This window comes from Cyphomyrmex costatus, unplaced genomic scaffold, assembly GCF_001594065.2.
Source record: "Cyphomyrmex costatus isolate MS0001 unplaced genomic scaffold, Ccosl1.0 scaffold911, whole genome shotgun sequence".
NCBI lineage: Eukaryota > Metazoa > Arthropoda > Insecta > Hymenoptera > Formicidae > Cyphomyrmex > Cyphomyrmex costatus.
Genome location: NW_017280497.1, coordinates 1 through 9,888, shown reverse-complemented (window position 1 = coordinate 9,888; position 9,888 = coordinate 1). Strand labels below are relative to the sequence as shown.

The 9,888-nt window shown below is 37.1% G+C and overlaps 1 protein-coding gene across 1 annotated transcript; it reads left to right on the top strand.

Annotated features, from left to right (window-relative positions):
* Nucleotides 1-245: 245 nt before the first annotated feature.
* LOC108781856 (uncharacterized) lies at nt 246-3,871 on the top strand. The gene is made up of 4 exons (XM_018549970.1): nt 246-425; nt 802-1,070; nt 2,847-3,596; nt 3,719-3,871. Exons 1-4 carry the CDS (start codon nt 246-248, stop codon nt 3,756-3,758), a joined length of 1,239 nt encoding a protein of 412 aa, XP_018405472.1. The 3' UTR covers nt 3,759-3,871.
* Nucleotides 3,872-9,888: the final 6,017 nt, after the last annotated feature.

Sequence of the window (9,888 nt, the reverse complement as noted above, 5' to 3'; positions counted from 1 at the left end):
TTGGCAATTCTTTAATTCAATTTCTGATTTATTAGTAAATTTATTACAGAATTCGTTTTCCAAGAATTCATAAAATTTCTTGAATATAATGAATTCCAACCTTGTAGCAGTAATTATTTGCAAAAAAAGATTATTTGTAAGAAAAAGTAACATTACGACATCGGAAAGTTGGCAAACGGAATATATTGGAATTCATTGCACTATGGAAACTTGTAATGAAGCGTAAAAGAGAAGGAAGCCAAAGGATGTGGGTTCGTCCAATATTTACACAATTACAAAGACATTTGCAAGGAGATAGTGACAATCTAGCCATAGAAATGCAGCTGCAAGACCAAGAAATGTTTTATAATTATTGTAGAATGTCTACAGAAATATGTGATCAATTACTGAGTATTGTTGAGCCTCTTATTGAGAAACAAAACGTTGTTTGAGATCCAATATCGGCTCGCACACGACTTTTAGTATGTTTGCGTTACTTAGCTTCCGGTGACAGTATGGCCTCAATATCCTATGCATTTAGAATTGGAGTAAGCACTGTTTCAAAAATTATCTCTGAAACATGCGAAGCATTGTGGATTTCTCTTCACAAATCTGTTATGCCAGCACCAAATAAAGAATCTTAGTTGAGAATCGCGAGTGAATTTGAGAGAAAATGGAATTTCCTGCATTGTATAGGTGCAATAGATGGAAAACACATTGTAATTCAGGTGACATTTTTTCCGAAATATATTTCTTATTTATTTGTATTGAAAAGTGCTAGAATAATTAATCTATAACAATTTTTTTCTATTTATCTTTTAGGCGCCACCTCATAATGGATTAGTATATTATAATTACAAAGGGACCCATAGTATTAATTTGTTAGCAGTTTCGGATGCCTATTATTGCTTCACACTAGTCGACATTGGAGCTGAGGGTAGACAAAGTGATGGCGGTATCTTTGCGAATTCAAAGTTTGGTCAACGATTAGAAAGAAATGAAATGAATTTGCCGCAACCAAGTGCAGTAGAACCTAACGGACCTCCTTTACCATATGTGTTAGTGGCAGATGAGGCATTCGCTTTGAAATCGTATATGATGCGACCATATCCTCGATGTAGTCGATTATATCGTCAGAAAAAAAAAAATTTAATTACCGTTTAAGTCGAGCAAGAAGAGTGGTCGAAAGTGCATTTGGCATTATGGTAGCACGATGGCGAATCTATAGGCGTCCGATAATTGCATCAATTTCCACTGCAATAAAAATTGTTCAAGCAACTACATGTTTACATAATTTTATAATAAAAAATGAAAACAAGTTGCATAATTTCCAAAGGCAATACACTCGTATTACTACAAATAACGAAGATTTGATTCACAGTGCATTGCAAGAAATGAACAATGCTAGCAGATCTACTAATGCCCACAATCGACTTGTCTCCAGAATTCGGGACGATTTTGCGTCATATTTTGAACATGGCGGAGCAATATCTTTTGTCAATGGGAGAAAGTCCTTAACAATGATTTTTAATGATATATTTGCAATCTTTAAATATATTTATAAAAATGACACAACTAAAACAGTTTCTCTCAATGTACATGTTTTAATAAAAGAAGTTTAATGCATATTTATTCAATGGTTAACATTTTTTAATTTACTGTCATACATTGTTATGTGTAAGAAAGTATTAATTCTGTAAGCGACAACTCGCTTCTCATAGTTTTTAAGTTGGCAATGCGCTCGTTACCAGACTCCCTACCACAGCGTGGCGCTGTGCTATGGAGAAGAGACCCTGTGATTGGTCGACAGTAATTCTAAGTTCAAGAATACGTTAAGAAGTCGCGTCCTAGACGCTCTGCAATAAAGTGTGTTTTTAACTAACGTGTGTTTCATCCTGGATCTTTCAAGCTATTCCTGACATCTTTCCATCGTTTCCTTAACCGGTTACGTTTCTATTTCTACCCCTCGATTAACCTTGTCGAAACCTTACAGTCTCAGAAGTGGGATTCCTCTCACCGTCCTGCCTCTCGGATTCCATCTTGGATCCTTTGTCCTTTGTATCCACACACGTTTTCTTTGTACTGAACGTCGCGTTCGTCGGCATTCGAGCGGTACAAGTTTCGCTCCGTGATTATTACGGTTGCTATAGTTTTCGGTCGGTTCGTGACCTCTCGGGTTATTCAGTTCGGTTTAATACGCTGAAAGCCTTTTTCCCGCTGTGTAACAGTGTTCGTCATACGTGTCGTCAACTTGTCGATTCACGTTTATAAGTGTTTTTCAGTTCAGTTAATACGCTGAAAGCCTTTTTCCCGCTGTGTAACAGTGTTCGTCATACGTGTCGTCAACTTGTCGATTCACGTTTACAAGTGTTTTTCAGTTCGGTTTAATACGCTGAAAGCCTTTTTCCCGCTGTGTAACAGTGTTCGTCATACGTGTCGTCAACTTGTCGATTCACGTTTACAAGTGTTTTTCAGTTCGGTTTAATACGCTGAAAGCCTTTTTCCCGCTGTGTAACAGTGTTCGTGATACGTGTCGTCATCTTGTCGATTCACGTTTACAAGCGTTCAAAAGCGAGTGATTCTCGTTTACGCCTTTCGTGAGTGCATCAATTGGTGTACGTAAAGCTTTTCGGCATTCTCGGCATTTGCCGCTGCCTTACGACTATTGTATCAGATAGTCGCCATTACGTTGTATTCAACGTCTTCAACGGTTTCCGTTTGCGCGCGCGTGTCAACGTCGCCATCTTAGTGTTTTGCCAACACAAGTTCTGATTGGTTGGTAACTGTTCGGTTTACGAGTGTACAAAGTTACGTGCATTCACGGCGTTTATCGATTTATCGCATTGACTTTATCGATCGTTATTCAGAATGGATCGCGAACGCCTCGATGGATTATCTTACGAGCAGTTGAGAGACGAACTTATTAAGCTCAAGCTTCCTGTCACTGCGTCTCGAACAGACTGTTTAGACAGACTTTTAACTTACTATGAACGTTATTATGATTGTGAATCCGGAGCTATAAACGAAGTGGCTAGTGGTTCTCAAACAATCGCACGACCGTCACAAAGTGTCGACAATGTTTCTTCTGTGCGTTCTGCTACTACCATGGAAGAGATGCAACAATCCGTAACCTTTATTATGCAACAAATGCAACGACAGCAACAATTAATCGAAAGGATTGCTAATGCGGTCACCTCCGCTGAGTCAGGCACGAGAAATGCCCCTCCGTCAACATCAGTGGCGCCAACGAATCAACAATCGCCAATTATAATTTCTTCGTCATCAGTTCGAAATTCAATGGATGGTGCAGCATCTATGGACAATAATCGACATATTAATGTTTTTCCGCCTTTGGCTAGTGCATCCCCTGCACAGGCTGTTAAGCTGTTAGCTAATCAAATTTCTGTCTTCAGTGGTACGGAAGACGACGACGTCGAAGTTTGGATTCGAAAAGTTGAAAGAGTTGCTTCAATACATGGAGTACAAGATGGTGTTACTCTTCTTGCCGCATCGAGCAAACTCACAAAAAATGCAAGAGAATGGTTTGACTTAGATGATGGGCAAATCAACGACTCTTGGTTTTCTTTCAAAAACGCTATCATTAAACGTTTTAAAAGGTACGTGCCTTTCCATGTACTTATGCAAAAAGTTGAATCACGGAAATGGAATTTTCCAAAGGAGTCATTCCACGACTACGCTTTACAAAAAATGAAGCTGATGAATAATTTACAATTGCCAGATCGAGATCGCATACAATTGATAATCAATGGCATCAATAGTTTATCTCTACGCAGCACTGCAGCAGCTATAAGAACCAATTCAATGGACGACTTTTTGGAGCAAATGGGACAAATTACCTCCTCCTGCGCCATCAACGTTAAGAAGTCTCCACCTCCAGTGCCAAAAAAGGAGCGTATCAAGACGCCAGTGCTTCCTACAACGGAATCTTCATCACAATCAACGAAGAATAATAGTGCAGTGTCCTGTGTTTATTGTAAGGCAATAGGCCATGTAAAAGCAGACTGTTTTAAACTTCGCAAGAAGAATCAATCTTCTAGCTCTGAGTCGACGAGTGCCTCTGCATCCGTCGCAGCTCCAGTAACGCAGAAGGACAATCCCTCTCAAGTGGGATGTGTTCTCGATAACTCAGTGCATACATCAAAGTCAAGTAACTCTATAGTCGAGATAAGTTCGATTAACGGTTCAAAGTGTAGCATGTTTGCGTTAATAGATACCGGAAGCCCCGTTTCATTCATGTTAAGTCCGGTATACAAGTTGTTCTTCGGACAAAATTCTAGCTACGATAAACCAGTTATTGATAATTTAATTACTTTGAATGATACCAATATTAAAGTCCTTGCAATTCAAGACGCGAATATCAGTTTATCAATACTGCCTCATAATATTTTTAACGTACAACTACGTATTGTGGATAACGACTTATGGTCAACACACGTTGTTTTAGGTCGTGATTTCATCTCTAACAATGATTTATCTCTTTTATATAAACCTAATTCATCCAATGAATCAGATAAATTGCAGTTATTTAAAGAAGTCGCATCTGCCGATTTTTTAGAAACTAACATTAAGAAAATAGCTTTTGACACTGATTTTGGTATTAACGGTGATCAGAAAATTAACGAGCTTATTGAGGAAGTACAAAATACTCCTGTTGCTCCGATAAACGATGAATATAGTGTTAAGGTTAGGCTAAAGGACGACTCCATTTTTGCGTATGCACCTCGCAGATTTGCTCATACAGAACGACTAGAAATACGCGAAATTATTGATGATCTCCTTAAAAGAGCAATTATCAAACCGAGTAACTCTTGTTATTGCGCTAGAGTCGTACCGATACGTAAGAAAAATAAAAAACTAAGACTTTGTGTAGATTTACGTCCCCTTAATGATCGAGTCATTAAGCAAAAGTTTCCTTTTCCAGTAATTGAGGATCTTTTATCCAGACTTGGCAACGCTAAGGTATTCACTTTAATTGACTTAAAGGATGGTTTTCATCTAATCAAAATACATCCAGATTCTACCAAGTTTTTTTCATTTGCTACTCCAGACGGCCAATACGAGTACTTGCGGTTACCCTTTGGATACTGTGAGTCCCCCGCCGAATTCCAAAAAAGAATCTATCATATTTTACAGCCCCTGATCAGAGAGGACAAAATCTTGGTCTATATAGACGACATACTCATTCCATCTGAAACAGTTGAAGATAATTTGATAGTATTAAAGCAGACTATGTTATTACTCAAGAAATATGAATTTGAAATTAATTTCGAGAAAAGTCAGTTTCTTAAACATTCTATTGAATTCCTGGGATATACAGTATCTCCGACAGGAATAACGTTAAGCGAACGTCACGTTGAAGCGATTAGACGTTTTCCCGTTCCGAAAAGTGTTATTGAATTACAGCGATTCTTAGGCTTAGTCAATTTTTTCCGCCGTTTTATTAAAGATCTTGCCACTAAGGCTAAACCATTACATTCTCTTCTCAAAAAGAATTCAGAATTTAAATTTGATGATAAGTGCGTTGAAGCGTTTGAACAATTAAAATCAGACTTGCTTACATATCCGGTTTTGAGACCTTATCAACCCCACTTATATACAGAGTTGCATACCGACGCCAGCTCCATTGCACTTGCTGCAATACTCTTGCAAAAACAGGATTCTGGAGCATTAGCCCCTGTTGCTTATTACAGCCAATCTACCAATGAAGCCGAAAGTAAATATCACTCCTTTGAGTTGGAGATGTTGGCTATCGTCAAGGCCACCGAACGGTTTCACATATATTTGGCCGGTATACCCTTTAAAGTTGTTACCGATTGTAACTCACTGGTCCATGCAGTGAATAAAGCTAGCATTAATCCGCGCGTAGCTCGTTGGATTTTACGATTACAAAACTATACTTTTTCAATAGTACATAGAAGTGGACAAAAAATGACGCATGTAGACGCTTTGAGCAGGATAGTCGCGTCAACAGAAATTATGCCTCTCGAAAAAGAGCTACAGTTTAGACAATTAGCAGATCCAAATATTAAAATAATTGCTCAACAATTGGAAAAAAGTGTTCATCACGATTATGATCTTATTGATGGTTTAGTATATAAAAAAGAATCCGATGGTGTTAAATTTGTAGTGCCAGAAGGCATGATTCATAAAATATTATACATTTACCACGACGAATCCGCCCATTGTGGTACGGATAAAACTTTTCAGGGCATCCATGTTCATTATTGGTTCCCAGCGATGCGTCGCAAAATCAAAAGTTATGTTTCGAATTGCGTGACTTGTTTAATGGCCAGCGCATCTCACACTCCGAAAGAAGGCGAGTTACAGATTACTCCTACTGCAAACCACCCTTTTCAGATAATGCATACTGATCATTTCGGTCCTCTGCCCGAATCGCGAAACGGTATGAAACATATACTTCTACTCATTGATTCATGTACCCGGTTTACTTGGTTATTTCCGGTGAAGTCTACTACCACGCGTGAAGTGGTCAAACATTTTTCTTTACTATTTGATAATTATGGAAATCCCAATGAAATTGTATCAGATCGCGGAACTGCGTTCTCTTCATCCGAATTTGTAGAGTTTCTGCGTCCTCGTGGAATCAAACATCGTTTAGTAGCAGTAGCCTCACCCTGGGCGAATGGGATGGTTGAAAGGGTTAACAGATTTTTAAAAGCATCACTTAAGAAAGTCGTTGAAGACCCTATAGAATGGTCTAACAAGCTCGTTACAATACAATACGTAATTAACAATACGTTTCACGCGTCAACTAAAGCGTCCCCTTCCAAGCTATTGTTAGGTTACGAAATGAAAAATCATTCTGACAGTAAACTTGTTGAATTTTTGACTGAATTAGCTAAAACAGAAACTTCAAAGAACGAAGAACTACCTTGGGTAAACGAGCGAGATACTAGTCGTAAGCTTGCGATTCAAGCGACTGACAAAATTAAAGAGTACAATAAAACTTATTATGATCGTAGTCATAAGGCTCCAAAAAAGTTCAAAGCAGGCGAATATGTACGCGTTAAAGATGACGTCGTTAAACCTGGTGAAAGTAAAAAATTGAAGTCGGACTTCAAAGGTCCTTACATGATAGACAAAGTACTGCCACATAATCGATATGTTGTCAAGGATATTCCAGGGTTTAACATTACATCGAGGCCCTACAATTCTATTTTGTCGCCGGATAGACTTAGACACTGGATAAAACCAGTAGTTCCTTTGTGAAGTCTCATTATCTTTAAAATTAAATCTAAGTTTAAATTTAAGATTTTGCATAAGTTTTCTTTCGTTTTGCAACTAGTAGCGGTTAATAAATATTTAGTCTTTACATAACACTGCCGCCTAGATTTAAGAGTAGCATATAAGACGAAGTTACTCATTGTTTTGTTAACATTTAATCAATTATTATTTGTCCATTGTATGTATTCTGTGGTTATATTGTTTCAAATTTTATCACAAAATTATAAGTTACGTTCGGGACGAACGCTATTGCAGAATGGCCGAGCTGTAAGCGACAACTCGCTTCTCATAGTTTTTAAGTTGGCAATGCGCTCGTTACCAGACTCCCTACCACAGCGTGGCGCTGTGCTATGGAGAAGAGACCCTGTGATTGGTCGACAGTAATTCTAAGTTCAAGAATACGTTAAGAAGTCGCGTCCTAGACGCTCTGCAATAAAGTGTGTTTTTAACTAACGTGTGTTTCATCCTGGATCTTTGAAGCTATTCCTGACATCTTTCCATCGTTTCCTTAACCGGTTACGTTTCTATTTCTACCCCTCGATTAACCTTGTCGAAACCTTACAATTCTATTTCATCACGTTGAGACTGATCACAGCCACTTGGCGACAGATGCTTAAAATTTTTCTACTAGACAAGCATTGTAATTGTAAATGCGGTTTGTGATCAATCACAATGTGATTAAACGAGTCCTATGCAAAGGAATTTCCGACACACATTCATAACATTTTACAGTACCTACTTAACACATAACATTATACAACGCTTAAATCTCATTTGTATTCTTACAGTAATGCGATTACAATCGAATATCACATTTTAAACAGTAGATTATAATAGTAATATCACATTCTAAACAGAAAATTATAACAGTAATATCACATTTTACAGTAAATTAAAACATTAAAGCTGTATGGCTCTTGCACAGCCCTAGATTAAGGGGGGTGGGGTTAGGGGGGGCTATAGCCCCAGGCCCCACGGAAATAGGGGCCCCCGCGTTATATTAAAGAAAAAATTTTAATTCTTTGATTAAAATTAAAATTAAAATTATTCAAAATTACTCTTAATCTTAAAAAAATTAGTTTTTATTCCCTTAATATATAGTAATAGTAGATGCTGTCCCATACATTTTATTTCTCTTTTTAAATTACACTTCTCAACAAAATTAAAGGATCACTTGTACCACCTAGAGGCCTAGAGAACAGAGATGCGACATTGCGTCGGTTGGGTTAGGTAACCACCGCCATTTTAATTCAATATAAGTGCTCTTGACCAATAAGCTGATGACAGTTGATGCAAAAAGTAGAAAGATTAGATTAGGTTAGGTTAAGTCCGATATTAAATATTCACACAAATAAGAATACTTACACCATAATAATAGTTTTTTATTGCATTTCGACACTGTATTGTCTAAATTTTTCTCTATATATACATATATGTACATACGTTATAAAACTATATCTATTAGATGCAATAGTGAATTAAAATGGCTCTCTGATCACGTGATTTAGACAGCCAATCAAGCCATACCTTTCAATGACGTATCTCTGTTTTCTAGGTCTCTAGTACCACCCTGCAAAAATAGGTAAACTTTGAGATAGAATAACTTCGTGAAAAATTATCGTATCGAGATGTTTAAGAAAGCATTTTAAAGCTTGAAATCTCTACTTTTCAGACCTGTACTTGTAAAACCGGTCTTACTGATATTTCGTGAAGTTGCACAATCATAAATAAAGTGTATCAAACCTAAAAATTTTTTACAAAATTTACCAAGTTCCACGGAGCCAAAAAAATTGTGCACAAATGCGGTTTACAGTTTTTGAAAGAGTGAATCTTTACCTTCAATTTGTTTTTTCATTGAGCTCTGTACGATTTTTTTTGACCGAGTTATTCAACGTTTAAGTAAAAATGGCCTTTTTACATCAACATTAAATAATTCGGTGAAAAAAAATCGTACAGAGCTCAACAAAAAAATAAATTGAAGGTAAAGATTCACTCTTTCGAAAGCTGTACCATTTGTACACCGCGGCTGCACCGCATTTGTGCACAATTTTTTCTTGGCTCCGTGGAACTTGGCAAATTTTGTAAAAAATTTTTAGGTTTGACACACTTTTATTTATGATTGTGCAACTTCACGAAATATCAGTAAGACCGTTTATTCAAGTACAGATCTGAAAAGTAGAGATTTCTAACTTTAAAATGCGTTTTTAATCATCTCGATACGACGATTCTTCACAAAAATATTCTATCTCAAAGTTTGCCTATTTTTGTAGGATGGAACAAGTGATCCTTTAATTTTGTTGAAAAGTGTATTAAACTGGATAGTTGAGAAGCAAATGATTGATGTTTTTCCCAATGTTTACATAACGCTTAGAATATTTGTAACTATACCAATAGCAAATTGTGAAGCAGAAAAATCTTTCTCTGTTCTTGAAAGAATAAAAAATATGTACAGAACAGTGATGTTGGACGAACGATTAACATCTTTAACTGGCTTAGCAATCGAATCTGAATTACTAAAGGCCATCACACGTACAAAAATTTTAGTAGCAATCGTAAGGTCTTAAGCAAATCACAATCAAGATTAAAGCCTACGGCACACGGTGCTTGTTTTCCTGCTGGATTGCTAGCTGGATTAGAATCTTG